This window comes from Artemia franciscana, chromosome 16, assembly GCF_032884065.1.
Source record: "Artemia franciscana chromosome 16, ASM3288406v1, whole genome shotgun sequence".
NCBI classification, from domain to species: Eukaryota; Metazoa; Arthropoda; class Branchiopoda; order Anostraca; family Artemiidae; genus Artemia; species Artemia franciscana.
In genome coordinates this window covers 29,715,144-29,740,850 of record NC_088878.1, presented here as the reverse complement: position 1 = coordinate 29,740,850, position 25,707 = coordinate 29,715,144, and the positions used below count along the sequence as shown (strand labels likewise).

General features: G+C 36.7%; 2 protein-coding genes across 2 annotated transcripts in view; both read left to right on the top strand.

The window, feature by feature from the left end:
• The window catches only part of LOC136037324 (carboxypeptidase D-like), a 56,571-nt gene extending 49,645 nt beyond the window's left edge, over nt 1-6,926 (top strand). The window contains exon 4 of the mRNA XM_065719992.1: nt 6,779-6,926. Within this exon, the coding sequence (XP_065576064.1) occupies nt 6,779-6,897 (119 nt within the window). The 3' untranslated portion in view covers nt 6,898-6,926. The remainder of the gene's footprint in view (nt 1-6,778) is intronic.
• A 157-nt stretch (nt 6,927-7,083) lies between these two features.
• Nucleotides 7,084-25,707, top strand: part of LOC136037325 (carboxypeptidase N catalytic chain-like) — a 38,014-nt gene continuing 19,390 nt past the window's right edge. The window contains exons 1-3 of the mRNA XM_065719994.1: nt 7,084-7,181; nt 11,540-11,668; nt 22,717-22,886. Coding sequence (XP_065576066.1) covers nt 11,592-11,668; nt 22,717-22,886 — 247 coding nt within the window. The 5' untranslated portion in view covers nt 7,084-7,181; nt 11,540-11,591. The remainder of the gene's footprint in view (nt 7,182-11,539; nt 11,669-22,716; nt 22,887-25,707) is intronic.

Sequence of the window (25,707 nt, the reverse complement as noted above, 5' to 3'; positions counted from 1 at the left end):
TTCAACGTATCAGAGAACCCTACTGTAGAGGTTTCAAGCTTCTATCTGCAAAAATTTAGAATTTTGTATTTTTTGCCAGAAGAAAGATCATATTCGTGTTTATTTGTTTTTTCCCCCAGGGGTGATTGAATCGACTCAGTGGTCCTACAATGTCGCGAGAGGGCCCATTCTACCGGAAATTAAATACTCTAGTGCCCATTTTGAGTGACCGAAAAATTAGAAGGCATCTAGGCCCCCTCCCACGCTCATTTTTTCCCAAAGCCACCCTATCAAAATTCTGAGATGGCCATTTTGTCCAGCATAGTCGAAAAATCAAATAACTATGTCTTTGAGGATGACTTAATCCCCCAAAATCCCCGGGGGAAGGGCTGCAAGTTTTGAACTCTGGCCATTGTTTACATATAGTATTGGTTATTGGGAAGTATACAGACGTTTCCAGGGGGATTTGTTCTGGTGAGGGGGGGGGGGGAGAAGTTTACTTGGGAGGATCTTTCCATGGAGGAATTTTTCCTGGGGAATGGAAATTTCCATGAAGGAAGGGCCGGATTTTCTAGTATTATTTCAAAAACGATCAGAAATAAAATAAAAAAAGCTTTTCCAACTTAAAGTAAGGAGCAACATTAAAACTTTAAACGAACCGAAATAATTACGTATATGAGGGGGTATGCACCCTCCGCAATACTTCGCTCCTTAAGCTAAAGTTTTGTTTTAGTACTTCCATAAGATCTATTTATTCTAATTAAATCCTTTGTGATTCAGGGGTCATTCTTAAACAATGGGAACAAAATTTGAACTTAAGCATAAAGAGCGAGGTATTGACGAAGGGGTGAACCCTCTCATATATGTAACCAAAACATACGAATATAGAAGTTCTTTACGTAAGTTAATTCGTAAGTTTAGTATATTTATTACTAATGAAAACGTTCGTAAATAAAATTGAAAGTTTTAAGTAATTTTGAGTAACCAAAAAAATTTTAGGGCAACTAGGACATTTCGTTTTAATTATTCTTGTACGGTGAGCCAAAATCAAAACCGGAATTAATTCGAAAACGTTCAGAAATAAAATAAAAATAAATGTTTTTTAACTGAAAGTAAGGAACGACATTAAAACCTAAAACGAACAGAAATTATTCTGTGTATGAAAGGGACTGTCCCCTCCTTAACACCTTGCTCTGTGCGCTAAAGTTTGGCTCTTTCTTACAGCTCTATCTTTTAAAACAATAAAAAAAAACTTTAGCATAAAGAGCGGGACGTTGAGGAGGGGACAGGCCCTTTTATATACGGAATAATTTCTGTTCCTTTAAGTTTTAATGTCGCTTCTTACTTTCAATTAAATAAACTTCTTTTTTTTTGTTTCATTAGGTTATTAAGGCAACGCCTACAGTAAAACGTTGCCTAAAGTAAAGATCATAAGGCTTCAATGTATTATTCGTTTATTTTTTTTTCAGAGGCACCCAATATGGAGAGAATAGCAATATAGTCTTCGGAGGGGGTTCATTCACTTGAAAATTGAAAATTCTAGTGCCCTTTTTAAGAGTCAAAAGTAATTGGAGCCCTACCAGCACCCCTTCCATGGCCTTTCCCCCCGAATACTTCCGATAAAAATTTTGAGTCTGTTCAAAATAGTTCATAGATTAAATAAGTATGCCTTCGGGGCTGAAATCCTCCCCCCCCCCAACAGCTCTCGAGGTAATTGCTATAATTTATGCAAGCGGTCCATTGTTAATAAATAAAATTTTCTATTAGGAAAAGGGGACATATTTGATCCCGAGTCTAAAAAAAATGATGAATACTTTAATGTAGATGGGTATAGAACATGATGTAAAACGTAAAATACGTTTTGTTATGAAACCAATTTTTGTGATGAATACTTTAATGTAGATGGATGTAAAATTTGATGTAGAACATAAAATAAGTTTTGTGATGAAATCGATTTTTGTAATGAATATTTTAATGTAGTTGGATGTAAAATTTGATGTAGAACGTAAAATATGTTTTGTGATGAAACCGATTTTTGTGATGAATACTTTAATGCAGATGGATGTAGAGTTTGATGTAGAACGTAAAATACGTTTTGCGATGAAACCGATTTTTATGATGAATACTTTAATGTAAATGCATGTAGAATTTGACGTAGAATGTTAAATTTGTTTTGTGATGAAACCGATTTTTGTGATGAACACTTTAATGCAGATGGATGTAGAATCTGATGTAGAACGTAAAATATGTTTTGTAATAAAACTAATTTTTGTGATGAATACTTTAATGTAAATGGATGTAGAATGTGATGTAAAACGTAAAATACGTTTTGAAATGAAACTAATTTTTGTGATGGATTCTTTAATGTAGATAGATTTAGAACTTGATGTAGAACATGAAATAAATTCCCCAGGAATTAACACGAATAGGAAAAGGATTTAAAGAATTTCGTTAAAACAGATTCTTCTATCGCCAAAGCCAAAGTAAAGTTGCGATGATAAATTGTCAAATAAGTTTCTAATAATAAGTGTCAGACCCTCCGATCCTATTGCTGTGATCTGCTTAAGCTGCTTGCATCACAGCTTAGATACCAACATACAGTTATGAAAACTCGATTTATTTTTGGGACACAGTGAGCGGTAGCGATGCTAGCGGCTAGAGACAGGAAACTCGTATTGGTATCTGATTAGTAACAGGAAACTGATATTGGTATCTAAGCTGTGTATGCAACAAAACAAAATTGCGTTCCCACCTGTGGTGTTGTAGTACGATCTACGCGTCGGAGCGCGGGCTTGGAGGAGGTGCCAAGTTCAGTGCTCTGTACCAAAAGCTTCTCATGGGCAAGATAGGAGTTTTCATAACTGTATTGGTATCTAAGCTGTGGCTTGCATACACTGCGTAAGCAATTTGCAACGATATCGGAATGTTTAATTTGCCCCTAGGATTCTTCGACTGGGCTGGTTAAAACTGAAGATTAATGTTTGGCTATGACACATGTTTTAAAAATTAGATAGCCATTTAAAGACTAAACGACTTCAAGTTTTACTTACCTATTTTACATTTTATCATTGCTTTTCAAGTACCCAAACAGGGATAGGGGCGGAGTCTGGATCGCACTCTCCCCTCCCTCCTCATATTATGGTCAATTTTTAATCTTATTTCAACTTCCTGTTTAAACGGTTGCGTTAGAATTTATTTACAGAATATCATTTACCCATGTCTGAGCTGAACAGATTGCACATATGAACAAAAAAGGCTTTTTTTCTTTTTTTTTGGTCGTTTACAAAGAGCCCTGTAAGGGCACTAGAACTTTTAATTTTTTGTTCAAATGGGTTGTCTACCGGTTTCTTAGACCATTATTTCGATTCTATCACCCCTAAAAAAACAACAATAAATAAACCCATATCTGTAATCTCTCTTCTGACAAAAATACAACATTCAACTTTTTGCAAACAGGAGCTTGGAACCTCTACAACAGCATTATACGCCAAATCTGATGGAATGATTATCATTAAGATTTTCTGAATTTTAGAGGGTGTTTCCCCCTTTTTTCAGAAATCAGGTACATTTCCTCAGGCTCTAAGCCTTTTATGGGTAGGCTAATACTAAGCTTAATGAATCTTATATATTTGGAATCAGTATAATAAGCTGATTCTTTTGCTATATTTATTGATAGTTTTTTTTTGTAGTATCGGTTACTATTGAGCCGTGTCGCTCCTTACTTACAGTTCGTTACCAACAAACAGTTTGACTCAAGCTAATTTTAAGTGCCAATGTGAATTAAACATTAGATTTAGTTAAAAACAATACGCCAATTAAACACCTGACAAGTAGCCATCCAAAACGAAACTAACCTCTGAAGACTGACGGCAATATCAACCAATATACAAAAATTCAACTAAATAACCAAAAAAACAAAGAAATACTCACACTAAATTTTAACTTTTCTGCAAAAAAAAAGAAAGAAAAAAAAAACCAAGCCACTAGTTCCTCATCACCAGCCCAATATATAATTGATGTTTTTAGATGTTCGGCTGCCCTAATACTCGCCAAAAGCATATTTCACAGGCTGGGTCCCAAAAGGCGAATATTAAATCCTAGGGTACTCTTACCACTCTCAACCCCAGGATTATTCGCGTTTTTAATACTTTACTCATGTAAGAAACTATTATTCTAGAAAAGATTAGAAAAACCTATCCGGGCAGACATCACTCCAGCATTCATATGGAACAGAATTGCAGCCTGATTATCTCTGAGCTACCCAATATTACTCTCTCTTAAGCCTCTATAGCACGTCTTTGTAGAATTAATATCTTTCAATGCAATCTTTTTTTCAAAGTCTGATTACCTATCTACTGATCTTAGGAGAGGTATTACAGCTCAAGAGTGTACTCTTTGAAAACCATTAAAGTTTTCTAATGATCGTTGGGGCATTAATCTACAGTTGGGCTTGGTATCAATCTATAATTAGGCCCACTCAAAATGAAACATAAAACAGTTCTGAAAACAACTTAAAAAATCCTAAAACACTTACTTTTTTTCATTCCTAAAAACTGCATCACTTTACTCTATCGTCCTCCAAGGGTATATCCAGGTTTTTTGTTGGGGGTCGGGGTAATAATTTTCTCGGGTAGGATTTACGAAAAAATTTCAAAAATCGAATCAAAATTTTATTTGTATGCATCGTTGTTACGTCTTTATGAGTCAGGCAAAAAATTTTTGGGTGGAGGGGATTGAACCTAGCACCTTCCCCTGGATATGACCTTCCCCCTTTCCCTAATATGCAAATTTATGGTCCCAACCATATATTTCCCATAGATTTTTCTATATCTAGATTAAGTCCCTCTTCCGTTCAAATATGTTTAACGGTAAAGAAGCAATCTCAACAAAATTAAGAAACGGAAAAAATTCATGGGCAATATATAGTTTGGGCTATATGTTTACAAATTGCGGGGGGGGGAGTAAAGCGAAGTGCTTTTATCAATGATATAAGTAAGTATTTTAGGATTTTTTAAGCTGTTTTCAGAATTTTATAGTGTTTTTTTTTTTTTTTTTTTTTAAGTAGGACGAACTATAGACTGATAACATTCAGAAAAATAGGAATAGGCTGAAGTTCCCTCTTCAGTACTCTTTAATCTCTCCCTTAACGATTGAATACTTTTGTTAAGATAGTAGCCTAAACCTAACCTTTCACCTTCTTCAATCCTTGATTCAATAACAAAATAAGTTTTTTCAACTGTAAGTAAGATGCAACATTAAAACTTAAAACGAACAAAAAATATTACGTACCTGAAGCGGTTGCTCCTCTTCAGGACCTCGCTCTTTATGCAAAAGTTTTTAGTACTTAAAAAAGCTTCTTATGGTTCTAATTAAACAAACAGTATTTCGAGAATCGTTCTTAAGTAATTGGGACAGAATCAAACTTTAGAGTAAAGAACGATATGTTGAGGAAGAGCAATCCCCCTCAAATATGTAATAATTTCTGTTCATTTTAAGTTTTAATTCTTTCCGTTGAAAAAACTTGTTTTTTTTCAATTTCTGATCGTTTTTTAAGTAATGCCCGAAAATCTGGCTGCACCTCAACGGATAAATCCCTCATCCCCACGGATTTATTCTCTGGACAATTCAATCTTGGTGAAAACTTACACCGGGCAATTACTATTAACATCTCAACGCGTAAAATTGAGTTTAGAATTTCAAAAAAGAATTTCATATAGGAATTCTGGCCAATTCAGCTATTGAAAAATTTTCCTTGAAAAATTCACCCTGGAAACTTCCCTCCCCGTGGAAAATTGTCACCGTGGAGAATCTCACCAGCAGAAAATTCTTCTCCTCCCCCCGAAAAATGTATGCATACTTCCAAATAACAAATACTATGCGTAAACAATGGACAAATTTTGTAACTTAAGACCTTTCTATACGGGCTGTAGGGGTCATGATGTCTCCAAGGCATAGTTGTTCGGCGCTGTATCGGATGTCCTGTGGTGTGCCGCAGTATCGGTCCTTGGTCCACTTCTTTACATGGTTTATTTAGAAAACATTAGGTTTCATCTTCTGTATTGTTGCCTAGCATCATTCACTGATGACACTGTGGCTACCTTTTCAAGTCGTTGTTTGGATGGTCTTGTTTCGAAAGTTAATATTGTGTTGAGAAGTTTTTGTGTTTTTACTAGTTTAAGTTTATCATCAGTAAATGATGCCAAGACTAGTAATACATTGTATTCTAGAGTAGGCAATCCTCATGATATTGATGGTAGAATTATGTACGAAAATAAGCTTGTTGTGCAGGTTCAAAAAATCCGTTATTTGGGTTTCTAAATTGATTGGGATCTATCATGGACAGTTCACAGTGATATTATTTCAACAATGCTTGCCCTTGGTCTTGGTGCAATCCGACGCTTTAAGAATTTTTTTCACCTCCAAGGGTATCATTATTTCTATACCACGCTTTGATTCACCCCTATGTTTCATATGAATCCTTGTTATGGTCAAGCAATTCTCATACAGATTTTCCTAGGCTCGTAACCTTTGATGGATAAGATTAAACTTAATGAAACTACACATTTAGAATCAGCATAAAAATTCAATTCATTTGATATTCTAATCACTCGTAGCAAAACTCCGTTTTTTAGAGTTTCGGTTACAATTGAGCCGGGTCCCTCCTTGCTTACAGTGTATGATCACGATCTGTTTGATATGATTCATCAGTAGGAGGGGCAAGGATACCTCAATCTTAAATAGTTACTAATTTGCCGATTGTCAATCTAGAAAAATTAGAACTAGAATTAATGTTTTTTAGGTAGGCAACCGGAGACAAAAGCAGTCATTGAATGGGTCGTAAAGAATCCTTTTGTTCTGTCAGCAAACTTGCATGGTGGGGCTGTTGTTGCAAGTTATCCATTTGATAACTCCAAGTAAGTCCTCTCTAATATACTTTCTAAAAGTGCTTTCTAAAAGACAAAAGCTGTTATTGAATGGGTCGTAAAGAATCCTTTTGTTCTGTCAGTAAACTTGCATGGTGGGGCTGTTGTTGCAAGTTATCCATTTGATAACTCCAAGTAAGTGCTTTATAATATGCTTTCTAAAAGTGCTTTCTAAAAGACAAAAGCTGTTATTGAATGGGTCGTAAAGAATCCTTTTGTTCTGTCAGCAAACTTGCATGGTGGGGCTGTTGTTGCAAGTTATCCATTTGATAACTCCAAGTAAGTACTTTCTAATATAATAGTCGTCCTATTCACATATACAATAGTGTAATAAGAGTATAATGTTTTAAAGGTAATTATTTGGCGAAAAAAACTTTGCATTTTTGTTTATTTGTCTGAGGAAAAATTCGGGAGTAAGGCAAAACTCGGTACCCATCAACGGTACCCGGTCATCATCAACGGGAATGTTCCTGCAAAATACAGCGTGCCTTTTCGCTGGAATAATAGGCTTCACGACTTTCAGTGGTTTAAGTGGAATCATGGCTTCAACTACCAGCCACAGTAGTTATCTCCTTGTCTCTGCTGTTCTTTGGGGGGCTATAATATAATAGTCGTCCTATTCACATGTATAATAATGTAATAACAGTATAATGTTTTGAAATATAATTTGGCGAAAAAAAAACATGTTTTTCACTTTAGCAATTAGGCTAAGGACTTTACCTTACTCAACTATCCAATTACCTAGAACAAACAGTATAACCAAACACAATTAACGAATAAGAAGGATCTATAGACATGCAGCATTATCATTAGTAAATGTAAGCCGTCGTAAACTCAAAAGTAAAAATACCTCAAATCTAATGAAATGTACCCAAGTGATCACCTTCCAGCAGGGAGATGACCAGTAGTGAATCGCATCCTACTACTACTACTACTACTACTACTACTACTACTACTACTACTACTACTACTACTACTACTACTACTACTACTACTACTACTACTACTACTACTACTACTACTACTACTACTACTACTACTACTACTACTACTACTACTACTACTACTACTACTACTGCTACTACTACTACTACTACTACTACTACTACTACTACTACTACTACTACTACTACTACTACTACTACTACTACTACTACTACTGCTATTACTACTTACTAGTAGTACTACTACGCCTTGTCCTTTTTTTCATTTGCTAATGTTTGATTTTGAAAAAGAAAAACAAAATTCTACTGCTCAAAAATTGTGAACGAGACGAATAAAATATGTGCCAGAGCGTGATTGTTCATTCATCTGTTCAGGCAGTTACTTAAGGCCTGTTTCTACTACCGTAAAAAAACGTGCTAATAGAAAAAAAAACCTCAAACGAGACTGCGGCCAGCGAGACTGCGGCGAGTAGAGAGAAAAGAGATGAACATTTCATCTTTCAGATATGACAGACTTTATTTTAGTATTTCATCTCTTTCTCTCTACTGGCCGCAATTTTGTTTGAGTTTTTTTTGTTGAGTTTTATCTCGCCTTGTTGTTTATTGTCATGTCTGGCCAAATTGGCTTAATAACTTTCATACAGCGAATATTGCTGATAATTTTTCCATTCGAAACGTTGTTGAAGAAAATTATTGTCAGAAGTTGAATGTAAATAATAACAATCTACTACTCCAATCACTTCTACTATTGCTACTGCTACAACTACTAATACTGCTACCATTACTACCACTACTACTAATACTACTTCCACTACTAATACTAATACTACTAACAACTCATTGCAGCATAAATGCATCAGAGGCAAACACGGACACGCGCGCTCCTTCTCCATCCCGATCCATTCTAAGCTCTTTTTACATCCTTCCAGAAAGTTTCCATTTTCCCTTATATCTTTCCTTACAATCTTCTCCGACCCCATTAGGGGACGACCTGCTTAAAACGAATCAAAGATTGAAAAGTGATTTTTTGTCGAAGATCTGTTTTATTTGAAAGCGTCAATTTTGGGACATTTCTGCTAAGCTTAGTCTACTGCTCAATTTTATCTACTAAATTTCATTAGTAACAAAAAATGCTAGTTACCAATTGTTAGTTTATTAGTTGTCATTACCATTACCATTGTTAGTTACCACTACCGTTATTATTAGTTTATTAATTATAGTTATAATTATTAATAATATTTGTTTATATAATTATTAATTATAACTATTAGTTTATTATACGTTCGATTAGTTACCAATTGTTAGTTTCAGTTGTGTTTCCCCAACCTTCAACTAAATTTCGAGTAACAATCGGGCGGTGGAAATAGCCTTTTTGTCTATGTGTTACCGTGAATGTCCAAAATCTTGTTGATGTCGACATTCACTGATGAATGTTCCAAATTCCTTTTTCTCAGCTTGGATTCAAATAGCTTTGCTAGTCAGCTTTTTTAGTCTTATGCAAGCTAAGATGGTAAAAGTTAAATTTAGGTTAGATTATATTATGTTAGTCTAAGCTAGGTTAAGTTATATTACATTAGGTTAGGTTAAATTTGGTTCTAAATATCAGAAATGAACTAAAAACCTAATCTAACCTAACCCAACTTAACCTCACCTAACCAAACCTAATCTATTCTAACCTAACCTGTCATCATCAAATCTTGCCTTTAATTGGAAAAGTTGACTGGCAACGCGGAGTAAATCCAAGCAGAAAAAAGGTTTTTCGGACATTCACTGGTGAATGTCAACATTCACCAATTTGCGGAAATTCACAGTAGCATACATACTAAACACAAATAAAATTACTTAGAACATAATATTTTTCCTTAGAAAATATTGCCTCTAAGAAAATGTCTGAACTACCGTCTTATTTGATCCTTAAGCAACAGTATAGCGGGGAATTTGGTAACCCTATGCGTTAAGGCCCTAAGCCACAAGTGTCATGATTTAAATTTGACGCTATAAGCCATGGGTAATTTTTGATAGCAGCCAGCTATTTCACCAACAGCCTGGTTTTGCTATTTGAGTCTAGTAAGTTCTTGTTCCACTAGTCGCAAGTATCATATGACAAGCTAAGCCGACTTTGATAGTCCGCTTGTAAACCACATCCTTCTACGAGCATTAAGGTGCCTCCCATTCCGATATTTTGTTTTTGGATAGGCCTACTACTTACCAGATTTAGTTTCCGTTAAATTTTAGAAACAGCTTATAGCCTAGTTTCTAACGTCCCAATTATAACTAACGAATTTCTGTGGGAGCATGAATGGAAAACTATAAATTCTATGACTATCTTATTTCTATGACTATCTACCTTAGTTCTTCTGCCCTAGGAATGACGCAAGATTTCATTGAAAACGAAATCTTTCGACATATGAATGAATAATTTGGAATGGCATTTCAAATTTAAAAATAAGGATACATATGCCAAAACAAATGTACTACACAAAAGTCGCCCAAGTTATTGCTTTTTTTGTTCTGTTAGGCGTTATTGTTCAAGTGAAAATAATTGCAAATTTTTCTTCTTCTTTATGCTTACGATATCTTGCTATCAATATTGCACCGAATTAGTAGATACCATCAAAAGGTGACGGATTTTTAAAATAGTTTAGTAATTGCGTCCTCCCCTTGCGCTGGAATAGCTTCTTGCAATTTATTTTTGCAAGTTTTGGCGTTTAATAGGCTATTGCAATTTTTGAATTGCGTTTAAAAGCACTTATTAGACCTATTTAATTAATTAAACTTCAGAGCTTAATAGCATGTAATCCGTTCTCTTACAAATACAAAATTCTTGGTATAGTTATGTATCTGTTTAAGTCAATTTATTTATATTATTATTGATTATAATTATTAGTTTATTATACGTTCGATTAGTTCTGCAAAAGTTTGAAATATTTTTTTTTTATTATTTTTGTAAGAAATTAATTTTTAGGTTTAAACTGCGTTCAATAGAGCACAGTACTTACCCTTATTCGGTAAGTAATTTCTACTAACTAAAATAACTCACATGAATTAACAATAACTCACGGATGATCAGGTTGGAATCTTCATGAATTTTTTGAGGGATGGGAGTGGGCAAGAGGGCTTAGAGTCTTGTATTTGAGTCTTGTATTTTTAAGAAGGAGGCAAGCTATTTTTCTCTTGTCCTGACAAAACAAAATGCGCTATAGTTCTATTAATGTCTGGTGCCCAACCCCCTTCATAGCTAGTCAATTAAAACTTGTAAATATAATTTGATATGAAATAAGTTTTTTTTCTATCTTTGGGATTAATTTTTGCAAGTGAAGATTATCTTAGACATTAGTTACTCCAGTGCCTCCAGAGGCACACAGGGTGTCAGTGAGTAGCCTCCGATGGGCTGCTGCGGAGATGTCCTTTCACTCTGGGATGAGACTCATCTGGAGGGCTCTTTTGTTCCCTTCGTGCGTCCTACAGAGTGTGTTCTTTGGTCTGACTCGTTGACGGGTGCCTCCAGTTTACAGTATATATTGTATATAAAAAGAGGGGGGTGATTTTTGCTCTCAGTGTATCTTCCTATTTTTTTCTTTGTATCAAGCAGGTTTTTCGTACTCTGCTTTTTTGGCAACTTTTTTTATTTGTCTTCGATTTTAACAATTACACCCTTTAACGCTATTTCTTCTCTTGTCTGCGATAACATAGCCGATACAGAAATTATCGTCAGTCAAAAAGCAAAGGGGCTTGTCGCTGCTCAATGAGAAACCGGAAACAACGTGGATTTCCGTGCACAGAGGAAGAAAAGAGGAAATGTCTAAAGAATCGGACGAAAAGGTTCTTGACCTAGAATAGCAGATGCACACATGGAATTGCCTTGACCTTGCTAGCGTTGTGTCGCATCCATACTTTTTTCTGTCCAAAGCATCCACCTCGCATGAAACTGAGGGAATTATATTTAACTCACTGACTCTCATCAGCTGAAAAATTAGACTGCAAGACTTAAAGAATAGTGTGTAAAAAACAAGCACTTCAAAAATGTGGAGAATGCTTTCCCTTAAACTAGAATGGGGCTCTGAGATTAAGCTTACTTTTTAAACTTCTGGCACTGCACCCTCCTCCTGTATCCGTGTTTGTTTGAAGCAGGATACTAAACTAGACCGCGCTTTCTAATTTTCGGTAAACTTGTTTGCACAAACTAAGAAAACAGCCAAAATTAATTCAAGTTATTTGTTCTACTAAAATGGATGTGATTTTTAACTTACAATTTTAAATTTCTATCATAACAGAAATAAAAACAAGTTAGATATTCCCAATAAATATTAGCTTTTCGGTGGGATGTAAAATTGTCTGTACCATCAAAGTATCTTGTATGTCCATGCTAAGTTGTCATACTGATACTTCACTAAGCTTAACCTGTTTTCTCTGTTTTGCATTAATCACTTTTTTTTTTTTAGTTCCAACTGTTTTCTTTAATCATTTTGTCCTTAGTGTTTTAGTTTGTAGATTTTGCTTTTTTTTAATGCTCCAAATACCAAAAAGAAGCATGATAGATAAATAGTAATACATAGTAACAGCTAAGGCATTGCCCATGAATGTACGTAATGTGCATGAAAAATATTTTTCTAAAATTAAGGCTCTAAACAAACTTGACCTATCTAGATCATTTTATCAGGCCAGAAAAAACTGGTGTGCCAATTTTCAGAAAATTTATGGAGCCCTTTTCGTGAAAAAATACGAGTATATACACAATAATTTCATGTTTAACGAAAGTAGATAAAAAAAAGAATTGGTGGAAAGCTGTTTCATCGGAAGTATACTGTGTATGGATCTGGTGTAAAATGCAGTGCTTGTAAATTTACTAGCTTCTGCTTCGTCAAAGCTGTGTTTTAGGCCAACTACACTCAAAGTAGTTCAGGACCAAATAGGAGTAAAGTAAATATGGACCACAAAAATGATATATGTTTTGGTGGATTCATCGATCATACTATTATGTTTCTTCAAAAAGCCTTTTCAGCCGCAGCGTCTGGGGTGTGCTAGTGAGCCAAACAGCTCTACAAACAGTCACTGCAAGCTGTCCAGAGTCGCGACTTCATTGTGAAATTGACTATATTCTTGGAAAAAAGCACTTCAATACAAATAAACTACTATCTTCAGTAATTTTGTGTGTGTGTGTGGCTCTAAAATGACAAAAGAATACTAAATAAAGGTATAAAGTAGGCTGTAGACAGTCAATAGCTTTGATCAAACATTTCCTTCAGAAGATTAGTTCAAGTATGATAGGAGTCTGCACTATGCCTTATTAAATCGATTGACGGTAAATGATAGAATGTTTGAATGGCTCAAGCTGTTGATCAGGTTGCTTGACCGTCTTTGTCAATTTTTATCAAATAATGCATCAGTCACTTGTCGGCAATCATGAAGAACAAATCCTTTCCTCAAAACTCAGGAAGTCAAAGTCTGAAAGCCAGTTTATCTCTTTGTTGATAGAACTATGCTGAAATCACCGTGAAATTTCAGAAGATGAAAATAATGGACTACTCGAAGTCAAAAACGAAGTGATCGAAGTAAAAAGAATGCTGCATTTGACAGGGTGGCTAAAAGACATTGGAACCGAAATCTTTTGGTCTTCCGAACCCATATCCGATGCTAGGTACCTTAATGTGATGGAAAGTCTCTGAATTGTAGAAATCACTTCATGTATACTTAGAAGATTCTTCTCTGTTTTGTGCCAAACAAACTTCAGCAAAAAGCAAAAGTCTCTTCATCCAGTCTAATGAAGTCCCTGTTGTCATCAGGTTCAGTATAAAGTAGAACTCTAAGTTGATAATCCTGAGTGAAGCAGTTTCTCTTTTTATACCTCTGCATCAATCAACGACGTTACCTAATAACTTTCTTTCCGTATAAGGACAGCTAAAGCTAAGGCAGAAAAGGCCAAGCAAGTCTAAGTTAAAATGCATTCCAAAGATATATCACAGCAGACACTTCAAACCCGAACTGGAAACTAAATTAAAATGAGTTTTGATCAAGATTGAAGGATTCATTGAAGCATAATTGTAGCATGATTGAAACAAAGATCCATCGTTTTTTGCGGAAACGCTTGACCAAGCCGCTAAGCCGTATAGAGCCTACTTAAGCATTGGATACGAGGATTGATCATAATCATGAATAGGAACATTTTGGATTTAAATTTAGGAGGAAATCTGAAAATCTATTGCTGGGAAATTCTTGGTAATTAGCCTCAAAGGGATAGGTAGAGAGAGCCCCCTTGGGGTTTTGTTCTGATGAAACCAAAATTGAATTATAGCTGCATGTTCATCCTTCTTGGTTAAAGAGCATGGGTAACTTATAACAGTGGAACTGTCTCTAATGTCGACAAAAAACCTATCAACGACATATAGTGTCTGGTGACACTTGGCAATTTGTTAGGGTTTGTAATCGCTTTCTGTCACGAGCTTACTTACTTTCGGTGAGTACCAGACGATGATCCATTCTGCCTGGCACCAATGGCCGATGGTATGACTGATGTAATCCAACGCGATCTGTCAGCAGCAGCCTCTTCTGCAATCTTCAACCAGTCCTTATCCCAACGACGTCCGTGTCGGCAGAAGCCACCCCAAGTATCCATATCATTCTAGAATGTCTGCCAGAGATTCTTTATTAAGCCCCCTGGTCTCTATTTCCAAGTTGGATAGGAATCGCAAGTGAGGACATCGCGGGATATGGCTCCATCTGGCCGTCGTAGTGTGTGTCCCAGGAATTTCAGTCGTCATTGTTTTATGATTACTGATAGGGGGCTTTATGGGCACAACACCTTCAAACCTCAGGGTTTGAGATATGAGACTATCAGCTGACCCGTAGTATGTGCCTCGTGCAGCGATGGTCGGGTGCTTATAGTGAACGTGTTTCTTCAGCTTTTAAAGGCCAAGTTTCACAGACGTACAGCAGAATCAATCCAACAGTTGCCTTGTAGACGTTCATCTTTGTTTTGATTGTAATTTCATATCTATTCCAAAGTGACTTCCTTATCAAACAGTTCGTGGTAACGAACTGTAGTAAGGAGCGACCCGGCTCAATAGTAACCATAACTCTAAAAAATTGAATTTTGATATCAATAGCTACATCAAAAGAATCGCATTTTAATGCTGATTTAAAATATATAAGTTTCATCAAGTTTAGTCTTACCCATCAAAAGTTACAAGCCTGAGAAAATTTGCCTTATTTAGGAAAATAGGGGGAAACACCCCTAAAAGTCGTAGGATCTTAACGAAAATGACATCATCAGATTTAGCTTATCAGAGAACCCTGCTGTAGAAAATTCAAGCTCCTATCTACAAAAATGTGGAATTTTGTATTTTTGCCAGAAGACAAATCACGGGTGCGTGTTTATTTGTTTTTTTCCCAGGGGTCATCGTATCGACCAAGTGGTCCTAGAATGTCGCAAGAGGGCTCATTCTAACAGAAATGAAAAGTTCTAGTGCCCTTTTTAAGTGACCAAAAAATTGGAGGGCATCTAGGCCCCCACCCACGCTCATTTTTTTTCCCAAAGTCAACGGATCAAAATTTTGATAGCCATTTTGTTCAGCATAGTCGAAAACCATAATAACTATGTCTTTGGGGATGACTTATTCCCCCACAATCCCTGGGGGAGGGGCTGCAAGTTACAAACTTTGACCAGTGTTTACATATAGTAGTGGTTATTGGGAAGTGTACAGACGTTTTCAGGGGGATTTTATTTTGTTTGGGGGTGGGGCTGAGGAGAGGGGGCTATGTTGGAGGATCTTTCCTTGGAGGAATCTGTCGTAGGGGAAGAAAAATTCAATGAAAAGGGCGCAGGATTCTCTAGCATTACTATAAGAAAACAAAGAAAAATAAACATGAAAACGTTTTTTCCAATGAAAGGAAGAAGTAGCATTGAAACTTAAAACGAACAGAGATTATTACGCATATGAGGGGTTCTAAAAATACTTTAGCACAAAGAGCGAGGTATTTAGGAGGAGATAAATACCTTGCTCTTTATGCTAAAGTATTTTTAGTAATTTCAACTACTTATTCTACGGCCTTTCTGATTCAGGGGTCATTCTTAAAGAATTGGGACAAAACTTACGATTTAGTGTAAAGAGCGAGGTATTAACGAGGGTGCAAACCCCCTCGTATGCATAATAAAAATATAAGGTTATGAAAGTTTGTTACGTAAGTTAATTCTTAAGTTACTTATATTTTTTACTAATAAAAACGTTCTTTAAAAATTAAAAGTTCTAGTTGCCTTTTTAAGTAACCGAAAAATTGGAGGGCATCTAGGCCTCTTTCTCCACCCCTTATTTCTCAAAATCGTCTGATCAAAACTAAGAGAAAGCCATTTAGACAAAAAAAGAATTAATATACAAATTTCATTTTAATAATTTATGTGCGGAGAGCCAAAACCAAACATGCATTAATTCAAAAACGTTCAGAAATTAAATAAAAAAAAACTAATTTTTTTAGCTGAAAGTCAGGAGCGACGTTAAAACTTAAAACGAACAGAAATTACTCCGTACATGAAATGGGTTGTCCCCTCCGCAATCCTTCGCTCTTTACGCTAAAGTTTGACTCTTTGCCACAATTCTACTTTTTAAAACAATTAAAAGCTTTAGCGTAAAGAGCGAGGGATTGCGGAGGGGACAACCCATTTCATATACGAAGTAATTTCTGTTCGTTTTAAGTTTTAATGTCGCTCCTTACTTTCAGCTAAAAAAATTAGTTTTTTTTATTTAATGCTTGCAAAGACACACCACGCCTTTCCTATTCCAGATCTGACATCAGCCTCTACACCTCCGTTCGGTTTGAGGATAGAACCAAGGTAGCGGAACTCTTTAACAGTCTCGATGGTTTCGCCCTCTCGTTGGATATCTGGGTTGTTTTGGACGTTTGCTTTCATGACTTTTGCTTTAGACTTGCTGATCATGAGGCCAGCTTTCTCTGATTACAGAAGACATCGTTGACCGTCTCTTCGAGCTCAGTCGACGAGCTACTCATGAGGCCCACATTGACTGTAATGTCAAGGTCTATCAGGACGATCGGGTTGTCTTCTCTCTGACCGACGGCAAACTCCTTGTGGGTGCAAAGTCAGTTCACCATTATCCAGTCTATTATGTAATTGAGCAGAGCTGCCGGAAGGGAGCACCCCTGTTCGCCCCATGACTCAACTTCAATTCAGTCGGCAGTTCAGACTCTCGTAACTGTAGACTCATAAGTACATTTGAACATCTTGATCTGTTCTGCTAAGACACTGTCTTCCACAATGATCTCCCAAAGCTCAGTTCTGATGAGAGAGTCAAAAGTGGCAACAAAAATGATGAAGGTGAATATAGCATACAAATGGATTATTTGTAACAAATGGGTAAATTTGTATGTAACAAAACACAAATGGGTAAGAGTTTGTTCTTGACAGCACCTACCAGGTCTGAAGCATGTTTGTTCTGGTGTTGTCAACTTGCCTCAGGTGTCCTTGAAACGGTCGAGGACGATTATATAAAAGACCTTCATCGCGTGGTCTATTAGTGATTTGCCTCGGTATTTCGAGCAGACTGCCTTGTCTCCTTTTTCTATGTACCGGTATAAGTACATAGAGTTTCCGATCTTTTGGGAATTTCTTTGTTGTCCGTACCTCAACAAGCAAGTCTTTCAGCTGAAATAATAGTGTGGGGGATGGCCTATACATCTCTGCTGAGTTTATATCCTCTCCGGGGGCTTTGTTATTTTTCATGTTTTTCAGTGCCCACAGAACATCAGCAAATGACGGTGGCTGTAGATCTATCTGGTAGGGCTCCTTTGGTACACTTTGGAAATCGTTTAGATAACACAGAGCTTTTGTAGGATTAAGGACCTTGGAGAAATGGTCTTTCCATCTCTCAAGGTAGAACAAGATTGCCCGTTATATCATTTAGGGAGTCCGTGGAGATGGGTGACTTGCCTGTCACTTCCCTCAGTAGCTTGAATGTTTTTCTTAGGTTATGCGATTCTGCTGCTTGTTGCATATCAGAAGCCTTTTGCAACCAGTATCTCTCCTTGTATCTAAGAGCAGACGGTTTTAATAGCTTGCAACCATTTTCTGGGGTCTTCAGAGCATATTTCTTTTCACATTGCTCGATTGTGGTGACCGAGAGCCAGAGCCTTTGTTTTCTCTTGGTGTGACGAGAAACCTGTTCAGCAATCTCTTGTGTCAAGACTTTCAGCTTAGACCATCGGTCTTCGATATCAGTGTAGTCAGTAAGGGCCTCAAATTGGGTGCTAAGCTGTCGCTCACGATCAGCCTTGACCTGTGGACTCCCAGTTTTGATGCATACAACTGATGAGTTTTTATCTTCTTTTTGTGGGTGCTTAGTCTTTGACTGAATTTCCAGATGAGAAGAAAGTGGTCGGAGCCGGTTGTGAGCCTGTATCTGCACCTCTGTAGACTCTTTTACTAATTAAATTTATTAATCTTATTATTACATTGAAAAGTACCAAGTTTCGCCAAACTCTAGATGGCATTGACAGTTTTTCTGCCTTTCCTTAGTTTCTCTACTAGCCAATATTTTTTTTGAATTATGCTGTCTGTCAGTGCTACATTTGGCTAAATTACTAAGGGACTGGTGACGCTCATATTCATTCCAGAAATATTCTTTTCATTCCATTTTCAAAATGTCTGTCTTCGGAGAAAAAAATGCCCCAGGAAACAAATTATGCTAAGAGAAACACCCAAGAATAATATAACCAAAATTCCCTTTTCAATGACGACCCCTGTACCCACCCAATGGACAAGATTTTTGAATGCAAAAATACCACTAAAAATTGGATTTTGGAAAGTTTGGACGCTAGCATAGCTGTCACAGGTAGAACAGCTAGAGCGGGAGACGAATCGGTATGGGACATCATGGCCGTCTTGAAAGTGCAATTGAAGAAAATGGAAAGCAACTGCTCAGCTGTGGAAACACTTTAATCTTCAATGGCCATGAAACGAGACGAAAAACTGGAATGACCATAATCATTGTAAGACCTGTGGCAAAATCACTGATTAGCTGAAAACCCGTGACCACCACATTATGACTGCTTGGTTTCATGGGAAACACACCAAAACGACCCTGGTTGCGTTGATTTTGAATTAAAATCAAGTAGTTGTGGGCATGGCTGATTTTAGAAAAAGCCAAGACAGATAGTCAGAGTGAGTGAGAGGAAAATCTGGCATAAGCTCTTTTTAGGATTGTATAAAAATGGTGTCAGTTCATGCACCTACAAACAATGCCATAGACAATCAGAAAGAGACGTTCTACGATGAACTGACATCTGTCCTTAAAGATGTACCCATATGCGTCATGGGGAATTTCAACGCAAAGGTTGGCAACGACAGAGATTATTGGGCAGACGTCCTGAGCAACCACGGTTTTGGAGAACTCAACAAAAATGAAAAATTTACTTATTGAGATATCTCACCTCTTCGGCTTGGTTGTTGTTTGCACTCTCTTCGCCCATAAAGATATGCACAAGTAAACCTGGACTTCACCTGATGGATGCAAAAAAATCAGATCGACCACTCTCTTACTGGTAAGAAGTGGCAGACGTTGCTGTGTGAAGTGCCTGCATTTTGAGGCACTGATATCTTCTCTGACCATAGCCGGATGGCTGCAAAAATCAGAGTAAAGTTGTCTGCCCCGAGAAAGGTGAGGACACCTAGGCAACAGCCATATGACTTCGAAAAGCTGAGTGACTTAAAATTTGGTCCTGGTTCGTGTTAAAACTGACCAACAGATTTGAAACCCTTTATATGCTGTGAGATGAAAGCTTCAACTGCTATCAGACAAACATGCAATGATGCTGCTTATAAAACGCTTGGTATGTAAAAGTCACTAAAGGATGAATGGATCTCCTTCGAGTCGCGGGATCTGATCAAGAAGAGGGCTGACAAAAAGAACTCTCTTCTCATCAATCTTTCCCCTGATGCGAGCCATTCTCTTGAACTAGAGTATGCTAAGCTTAATAAGTCTATAAAGAAGAGTGTCCGTGCTTTGTAGTCTTGAACAGAATTCCCAGAAGGCCGAAGAATCTGCTAGATGGGGAGACCCCCAATCAGTGTGTTGCATCACCAATGATATAGTTGGAAAACATCCAAAGACAGGTGAACTAGTCAAAGATGAGTTTGGACGATTTTTTGACCCTGGTAAAGTGAACGGAGCTTACGCAACGTATTTCGAAGACTTGTTAAATAGACAACCACCTGCTGATCCTCCAGATATACCCACACGTCTGTTTCTAAATCTAGTCGTCGGTATTTAAGTACCTTCTGGTGGGTTGGTACTAAAGGTGGCTACGAAGCAGAAGTCTAGAAAGTCCCCTGGGGAAGATCAAATTGAGGCTGAAATGATTAAATGTTCAGTAGCTGCATGTATAACTCTATGGACCACGTTTTTCTCAATAATTTGGAGAATGGAAGAAATTCCTAAAGAATCGACAAAAAGCGCTCTCGTCAAAATATTCAAAAAAGAAAAAACTGGAGAGGTATCTGCCTTGTATCCATACCTAGCAAACTATTGATGACTATACTCCTTAACGGAATCCAGCCAGCATTGGACGAAAATATCTGAGTCGAGCAGCATGGCTTCCGACAAAACCGGTCATGTGCTGATCTTGTATTTACTCTTAAAATACTGCTAAAACAAGTGAATGAATGGCACAATAAGCCGTACTTCGTCTTTATAGACTTCGAGAAGGCTATCGACTCGGTAAATCGCCAAACACTTAGGATGTTTCTCCATTACTATGGTATAAGTTCATTCAAATCATTGAATACTACTAAAAAGACACAGAATGCTGCGTGAAGACAAGTGACGGAAGTACCCGTTGTTTTCGTAACATGACCAGTGGGAAACAGGATTTTATTCTATCTCCACTGCTATTTATCCTCATCATTGATTATATTCTCCGGACATGTGACGGAAATGGGATCCAAGATATTTGGAGATGTTGATTTCGCTGATGATATCAGCCTCATACAGTCCTGCAAACAAAAGCTCCAGCATTACCTTAACCAAGTTAGAGACGCCACCAAACCTTTTGGGCTTAAGATAAATGCCAACGAAACAAAAAGTAATGCAAACACTGAATCTAGAAAGTATGGTGAACACTAGACCACTGAATTCACTTGCCCTACGATGCAATAACCAGACAATAGAGTAAGTCGTAAAGATAATCACTTAGGAAGTACTATCCACAATTCTGGACCGTGTCAGCGAGAAGTCTAGCTAAGAATCGGCCAGGCTAATGCATCTTTCAGGAAACTGTCTCAAATTTGTCACAGTCCGATGTACTCTCTCCAATTCAAGCTGAGGCTACTCAACAGCAGCGTCCTTTCAACGAAAAGACTTGAAAAGAAACTGCTCGCGTTCAAAAACTTGTGTTTAAGGCACATTCTAGATATCCAAGGGCCCCAAAAAGTAGCAAAGACTACTAGACAACAGAAGGCATCTCAGTCACCGGTAACAAAAGTGATCAAATATTGGAAATGGAGATATCTCGGTCATGTGACCTTTATGCGTGAAACACGGCTACCGAAGGCCATCCTTCAGTGGCAGCCACGTGTTACCGGAAAAAGAGGACACCCCTAAATACCCTAAAACGCAGTTACTGGGCTGACCTCACAAATTTCAATGCCTTAATCCAACCTGAATGGGAAGATGTCTGGGTGGCCGCAGGAATGAGAGATGACGTGTGATTCTTCTTGGATGCCCTAAGCACCTCTGGAGGCAGAGGACGATCTAACGTCTAGGGTTAGATCTCTTCAGAGGATGAGCCCCATTTCTTACCCATATTAAGCCATATAAATGTCAAAGAAGGTACTCAAAATTACCATATTCTAAGTGAAATGGAGCCTTTTCTTGCTGTTGTCAGAGTAAATTTTATAAAATTTCGTAAACAATTGTTAAATACATCTCTTCAGCCCACTACGACCATTCAGGGGTTCTGTAGTGCCACAATACTAAAAAAAAAAAAAAAAAAAAAAATTTAATTTAATTTGTTGAGATTGGGAGCTGGAAATAACCGGGAATAAATGGAAGTACCTAATTTGGGTTTTTGGACTGAACTGATTTCTGGGGCTGTTTTTTTTCTTTTTTTTATCTGACGCTACTTCTAAGGGATGTCGGGATCCGTTTATGAATATTCAAACCTACCATTTTTAAATCAGCATCGGCTGAGAAATGTTTTTCTCTAGAAAATATTCATTGATAAAATTTTTGTTACTATAATCCTTGTTTTACCCTTTATTAGGTTGAAATTGTCACTGCTACTAAGTGACGGGATAGGTGAAAGTTACCCTTTCTTGGTATTAAAAAAATTTAATTATTCCTTCGTGATGAATTATCGTATTAGGCAGTCCAGTGGTGGCGCAGTGGGTTTGACCTTAGCTTGGTAATACGGGACCCAGAGATCGAATCCCGCTGCAGGAATGCACTGCAGGGCCGACGCAGGGACCTTAGTAGTCAAGAAGCGTCATTAATTCTTAAATAATCGTATTAGGCATAGTTTTCTTTTTTCTCGTAATGCACAATTATCAGTTGAGCCAGATAATCAGCATTTAAATTTAAAATACACTGCTTGGGATTCTGCAAATTCTTAAAGACAAAAAGTTCAAGCAAAATCATATTTATTTATTTTTTTAATTTTCATTTGTTATTTTCCTATAAGACAGATAATTTCCACTGGGGGGGGTAGGAAAATTACATTATTATACCCTTTTCAAGAGCTTTCTCCCTTTTTAGACTTATATTGTTAAATGCTTAAAAATGAGCATTTATAACTTTATAAATTTGAAAAAAGTAGGATTTTTTTGACTTTTTAATAAAAAAATTCTAATGAAAACCCCTTCTTTTCAGGGCTGGTTTTCCTATAACAGGCGCAAACAGTCCTTCACCAGATGATTCAGTATTCAGAATGTTAGCAAAAACTTATTCAAAGAACCATGCATTTATGTCAGACGGAATCACTGGCTGTGAACAATTTCCTGATGGAATTACAAATGGTGCAAGCTGGTATCAGTTAGCAGGTAATGGTTCTGCGTGAAAAGTGAGTTATAATGTGCTCAGTGTTTTTGCCGTGTTAAGAATGGGAAATTTTCTGTCAGCATTTTCTGATGGAATTAGAAGTGACACAAGCAGGTATTAATTAGCAAGCAACATTTCTTTGCGCTTAAAGTGAATTACAATATTCAGAATTGTTTTTACCCTGTTAAGAACGTTAAATTTTCCATCAGAAATCTTATTCCTGACTGCATTACGAATGTTGAGAGTAGATATCAGCTAGCTGGTAACATACTTCTTTACTGGTGCTTTTGTCGCGTTAAAACGTTACCTCAGGAATTCCATTTCCTGATGGAAGTAAAAATGGTGCAAGTTGGTATCAGGCACCATATGTCTTCTCTGTTGTCTTTACCTTTTTAAGGAAGTCAAACTTTCGATCAGGAAGTCCGTTTCCTAACTGAATTACGAATGTTGCAAGTTGATATTAGGTAGCAAGTAATATATTTCTTCGCTGTTGCTTTTGCCGTGTTAAAGACGGCAAATTTTCTGTCAGGAATTCCATATCCTGATGAAATTACCAATGCTGCAAGGTAGTATCAGTTAACAGGCAACATCTTTCTGCGCATAAAGTGGACAACGATATCCACTGTTTTTTACTGTGTTAGAAATTCACCCACCCCTTCTGAAAAAATACGCACTTGTAGAGCATTTCAATTTCATTTTGAATGCAAAAGGAAATAAATTAGTTTAGCGTTTGGTCAGATTAAACGAAATAAAAAACGAAATAAAAAACGGAAAAAATGGAAGAAAAAAAAAAGCAGAACAAACAAACTGTACTTAATGAAACAAATGCCTATAAACAAAAGGGAAAAAATGAACAAGACACAGACGATAAAACTCAGATATTAATCAATCCGAATATGATGCATTTAAGGCAACAAAACGAGAAAACAGCATCAATTTTCTATCACATTGCAACAGGACAAAATAATAACAAAGTTGACCACTGCTGGTTTTTTGACTGATGGCAATCTAACAAAATGAAATTCTATAAATATAATTCATATGCCAGGTGTCTCAACTATTGGGTGCAAAGGCGAGCTATTAGCGCCCCTCTTCGTGCAAGGTCAAAAGCTTCGGAGAGAGAGAAGGTTGACAAATGTGCTTGCCCACTGTGTACACTTTGTGTGGATAATTTGGAGCAATGCCATAATATTTATTATCAATAGACACATTATTAGAAAAGTTTCTACTCAAAACTATTAGAAGTATTTCTACAGAAAATTATTAGAAACTTGAATTGGGAGGAATTAAGTGATTCTTCCAAATCTTTTAAATAAAAATTCGACTCTGTTTATTTTTTAATGGGACTTGTATCTGGATAACTTGTGAGATAATAAGGAATTCTTGGTTTTGAAGTATCCATGTTTTTTAAGATTCATCACAAATTTTGTATGAAGCTAAAGTTTTTTTTATTGTGTCTATGGTGTTTTTTTTTGCATGTGGCCTATGTTTCAGTTTTTAAGTGCGCGGCATCATATTGTTTCAGCGTTAGATCTTCGTAAAGAATAATTTACCACTCCCCTATTACTGGTGTTTAAACTATTCCTGAATTTCTCCGTGAAAACTTGTGCTTTCACTTTATCTAGAGACATCCCCCTGAAAGCTATAAAGAACTTGAAGAGAAAAATAAAAAAGAAGATATTTACCCCCCCCCCCCCCAAAATAAAAAGAATTCCATGCTATTGCTTTTCAAGCTCGGCGTGGATGGTAAAGGCCGCACCACAATCTAATACCCGTAATACATGCGCATGTACTTCAGAGCACGCAATCTCACTGTTCCAAAATTGTGATACTGGGGTGGAGTGTTATGTTTTAAAATGACCATGGTACGTGTGGACCCCTTTAACTACCCTGAATAGTGTAAGCCTAGTAGTTATCAGATCTGCTTCACTCGCAGTAGATCTCCGGTTCGATACCATATGGAATTAAATGAAGTGACCGATTTTCTTAACACTGTTCTTGTTTAGGGAAATAGGGGGGGGGGTGGTGGTAGGTAAAGGTTAAAGAGGCAGAAGAGTGGAGAGGGGGTTTTCGGGTTGGAATGATCTAAATATGCAATGAAATAGTAGAGATTTTACACAAAATACTATTTGATAAGCTATTCAACATAAGATTCTTGAGCAGTGACAGGCAGTTTATGCTACTTACAAATAAACTAAAATTTGGAAGCAAAAGGAAAAATAACAGAATCGATTAAACTCTAAGGAAATGACAGAGAGGTATTTGATTTACCTCAATAATTGCAACAAGATACGTTTTTCCCTAAAAGAGTTTGAAGTTCAAGGAAACTATTTTTCTCAGACAAATACGGAAAATGGAGAAGTAATTACTTAGTCTTATTCTTATATATTGTACACATTCTTTCTTCACAAAATTTGTTGTTGAATAGCGGTGAGTTTAGAAAAAGAAGTCGATGTAAAAGTTTAGTGTAAAATCCCCCACTGGTATACTGACATATATAATATATGTATATATGTAATATAATATAATATACAATATAATATATAATATAGTAGCTATTGGTGTGGCACTTTGCGCCCCCCCCAAAAGCCCCCCACGCGTGTAAGTCGTCACGCGCCGTATTAGTTACGTGCCATTGTAGTTGTGTCCCTGTGTCCCACCTGTGATATATATATATATATATATATATATATATATATATATATATATATATATATATATATATATATATATATATATATATATATATATATTAACTACGTAAAACTTGTTAATATACAACATTCTTCGCTGTCCCATTGTCTGTGCATATAAATAGATTGT